This window comes from Salmo salar, chromosome 01, assembly GCF_965601325.2.
Source record: "Salmo salar chromosome 01, fSalSal1, whole genome shotgun sequence".
Classification (NCBI taxonomy): domain Eukaryota; kingdom Metazoa; phylum Chordata; class Actinopteri; order Salmoniformes; family Salmonidae; genus Salmo; species Salmo salar.
Window position 1 is genome coordinate 154,570,475 of NC_138291.1, and position 4,372 is coordinate 154,574,846.

The 4,372-nt window shown below is 37.8% G+C and overlaps 1 protein-coding gene across 1 annotated transcript; it reads right to left on the reverse strand.

Annotated features, from left to right (window-relative positions):
* Positions 1-235: 235 nt before the first annotated feature.
* On the reverse strand, positions 236-3,900 carry LOC123724135 (uncharacterized). The gene is made up of 6 exons (XM_045687079.2): positions 3,509-3,900; positions 3,295-3,330; positions 2,722-3,021; positions 2,328-2,621; positions 2,104-2,202; positions 236-1,776 (listed from the first exon to the last, which is right to left on the reverse strand). Exons 1-6 carry the CDS (start codon positions 3,534-3,536, stop codon positions 1,634-1,636), a joined length of 900 nt encoding a protein of 299 aa, XP_045543035.1. The 5' UTR covers positions 3,537-3,900; the 3' UTR covers positions 236-1,633.
* Positions 3,901-4,372: the final 472 nt, after the last annotated feature.

Below are 4,372 nucleotides of genomic sequence, written 5' to 3' on the forward strand. Positions count from 1 at the left end.
CCTAAGAAGTAATTATTACTTTAAGTCAATGGCTTACATTTAGAAGCATTCAGCAGGTAAGCAAAGATGAGTGCCTGGTCAGCGAAAAGTAGCGAGCGCTATGTTACTGTTTCCTGCGACTGGGACTGACAGGTGCACACGATACAAACAGAAATTAAGCGGATGGTGGAATACAAAAACTTTATTGTTCTCTTAAAGTGACAAATTGGATGATCAAAACTACATTGCAAATAGATTAGTGCAATTGATTTATTGGAAAGAAAATTGAAATGGAGGTGTTAAAGTCAAACAATCTATCCATGTGGAAGTCCTTTTCAGGTCGGCACATGATGGTCAGTATATGACCACTGTGGCATAGTCATGGCCTTGCTCAAACTTGACTGAGTAGGATGGAGGAGCACCAGCATGGGACACGGTGGCATAGCACCAATCATCTTCACCTTCCTGTTATTGCAACAAAGGGATGAGGACAAATCACTATTTGAAAGAAATCATCAAATCCTTTCAATTAACCACAATTCCAACTGTTTTTCATTTATAACATGCTTATGTGTTGTGTGCCAGCCCACTGTACTGTTTATGCACAGAAAACCAAAAAAGCATTATGGTGGCAAAGTAGAGGAAGAGCGTGAGGCAGCTACATAAAAACATAATTATGTCATGGTCTTGCCTTCTTTTCCTGTTGAGATTCTACAGGATTTGTGGGGTCACTTGCTGTGTTAACAGAATCACAGAAAAACCCTCACTGTGGTCACATCTACGTGACAAACAGACTCGACACACTCTGCTAAATCTCAGGTACAACAGTGAACATCATGAGTCATCGGACCGTTGAAGATCGTTGAAGACCTTTGAAACTCAACTGCTGTGTAATCTAAACACAATGCTGTCTCCTCTCAGAGTGGCTCCTCAACTTCCAAAGAAAATAAACATTTCCAACAAGATTTACAATATAATGTACAAGCTTTATTTCCACTGGAAAACACAACATCCATGAGCAGAAAAAATGAAATGCTAATAAAATAGCTGTATTTTAGACATATAAACTCATTACACATGAAACACTTTGCATAATATAAAATACATTAACAAGCAGTGGGGAGTAAAGAGCATTGTTCTACACACACAAATTGCAGCTTAGATGGGTTTTGGTCAACACACGACAATTCACCAGTATATTCAAACAGATAATGTAAAAAAATGCATGAGTAAATATTTATGAATAAATAGACCACTGTTACCTCCGTTTGACATTGCCTTGTGGATCAACTTCAGAGATAAAAGTATGATGAAAACAAATCCTACCGCCAGGTTGTATAGCTAATAAAATACATGACAAAAGCCTTCGGAACAACAAACAGATGTAGGATCTTAATTTGAGACAGTTTGCTACTGCAGGAAAATAATCCTGCAGCAACAGGAAATGTGAATTATTATGTGGATGATAATTAATGGATATTTTTGTTGGGGTTGATACATTTCTTTTAGGAAAATCAAGTTTGAAAATTTCAAAGCGGAAATTACACACTTTAGAAGCATTTCTAATGCTCAAATGCACTGCAAGTTTGCATTTCCTGCTGTGCAGGAAAATTCTCAGAAATAAAAGAGTAATCAAATGAAGTTTCTACATCCGTTACATGTTGTGTATGAGTATGAGAAGGCATGTACCACGTCTATACCAGAGAAGACACAGAACAAATTCCATCAGCAGAATGATAACATAGACAACAGCACGAAGACTGGTATACTGGTAGAAGGGGATCACTGAGACGGATTCTGGAAGGGAAAGGGACATCACTCTCAAAAACAGTATCTGAATAGGCACTTGCTGATGTATTTAGACAAACTGAGCTCACAATAACCATGTTTATTTAATACACCTTCTCCTTGTGTAGTTATACTACTGACTGACCTATCCTCTCCAAGTGGGATGGAACTGGTGGCTCCAGGAGGATTAACAACCAAAATATATAAAACAATGATATACACAGTATGTACAATAATTATATACAGTATTAGTCTTGCAATACAGAAATAGACAAACAGAGGATTGTCATGATAATATTTTCACAGTTGATCTAAAACCAAACCAATGTTACTCACCTCTTCCTTGGGCTGTGACATTGCTGCTTGTCTCCTCCTGAACAGGTATGATTAAACTGAACTCTGACGGGGAACTAGTTGCTCCTGGAGGATTTACAACTGAAATAAATAAAACATTGATATGTGTACAATAATAATATATTAGTCTTGCAATACAACAATAGACCAACAGAAAATTGACACTTTTGAAATCACAGAAATTGATGGGCTCTAGTCTTCCTCACCATCTATGGTGATACCGAGGGGTTCACTATGCTGTGATGTCACAGTATCTTCACCCTCTATCACCAGCTCCACAGCACAGGTGATGAAGTTCTCTCCAGCACTGCTCATCTTCCTCTGCAGTTCCTCTTCTGCCACTCTCCCCACACAGACATTGTCTTTGTAGGGTTGTTTATTAAAGTGTGAGTCACCATTGTTCAGATAAAAGTAGCATGAGGTGCAAGCCTTGGCCTCACATCGAAGATTGAGGTAATTCCCGATCTTCTCCACATGAACACTGGGCATTCCAATTGGATCTGTTAGTAAATTGTGAAAGTAATTTATCAAGTCAATTAACAAGTGGGAAGTGTACTCTGGTAAACATGTGCTTTGGAGTACTGTAAAACTGTCACTTACCACTCACTATAAGTCTTCGAGCATCACTAGGTTTTGAGGTTTTGATCGTTTTATCTTCTCTATTCTGTAGAATTACACAGCTGAGATCAACTTCAGTCTTGTTCCACTTTTTGAACTCATTCCATAACAACTTGAACTGGCAAGCACCCTGCTTGTAATCCAGTTTTCTTATAGGGTTGGGTTGGTGATCTCTGTAGAACTTGCACTCTGTGCCTTTTGGTGACTCACAGCGTACTGTAACAGGTGTAGCTACATTGATGTACCCAGAGGAAAATACAATAGTGGGAGTGGGAACCGAATCTGTTTAGAGAAATAGAGAGAATCTATGAAATTGTGAAAGATAAGAATCTTGGTTCAGAATGTGTTTGTATGTGGAGTATCACTTCCTTGTCTCTCTATTTGCAACTAAATACATTTCTTAATAAAGATAATGCACTTTAAGCATTGTGCTACTCTATATTAGTTGTGAAAAGTAGTGTACTAATCTGTCATCAAAAAAATACTTTTATACCTGAAATAAATCAATAGCTGTTGAGCTGGATAATTAATGAAGTGCCATTTGGTAATATGTACCTGCACAACTTTCTTTTACCGCAACACCGGCGACATCTTTGAACAAGGTAAAAACAACTTAGTGAGACATTTTACAAGCCTTACTATAAGGCATAATAAAGGCTCATATATACTTAGAACAAGTTATAAAGCATACATTAAGTAACATATTACCAAAACTTAAAATCAGTGTAAAGACATATTGATCCAAAGACTAAAATAATTGAATACTCACAAATGAGAAGAATATAAGACAAAGACATATTTTCCACTTTCTTCCGTCAGTGAAGTGAACTCCACACATAGATTGTCATGTGAGAAAACTGATGTGTGTTTGGTAGGACACAGAAAAACCTACAGAGGAGGAAGATATGGAGACTCACGTCTGATGTTGTGACAGATCATTAGTGACGCTGAAGAAAATGACCTTATTTTCATTGACCACTAAGGAGCTGTCCATGTGGTCCACCCTACATTAAACTTCCTGAAAATATAGGTAACTACAGCACAGCTATATCAAATATGAGAACTCCTGTGATTAATTGATCAAAAAAACTTGTTGACTTTTCAAAGAGTTACTTTAAACTATACACACACAAATAAACAAAACCAAAACTAAATATGCAGTAGCTTAACAGCAACATCACCCTAACAACTGTGGTTCTAATTCTCAGAGTAAAAAAACTGAAAAGACATTATGAAAGCTTAACCTTGTTTATTCTTCCCAGAGGATCAATACAGCTGCATTAGACAAAAACAGTTTCACACAAGCACTGATATTTAACTGTTCCTCATAGGCTGACTCTCCTTCTCCATATCTGTACAAACATCGTTCTTTACTGCTAGGCAGGACACTAGTGATACGGCCCATAAACTTTTACTTCTCCCTAAAGTGACCTGACCTGACCTCAACCCCCCCCCCCCCCCCATCCATAATCCATGGCCCTCTCCCCTTATCAATGCCTTCCACATGTAATTACTTCCCTGCACTAAACACATTCCAAGCTTAATTGCTCACACTATATACCTTCCTCCTATAACCATTAACTTCTGGTGTAGACCCTCTAAACCTCAGCACTCCATCAGTGACATTAATATG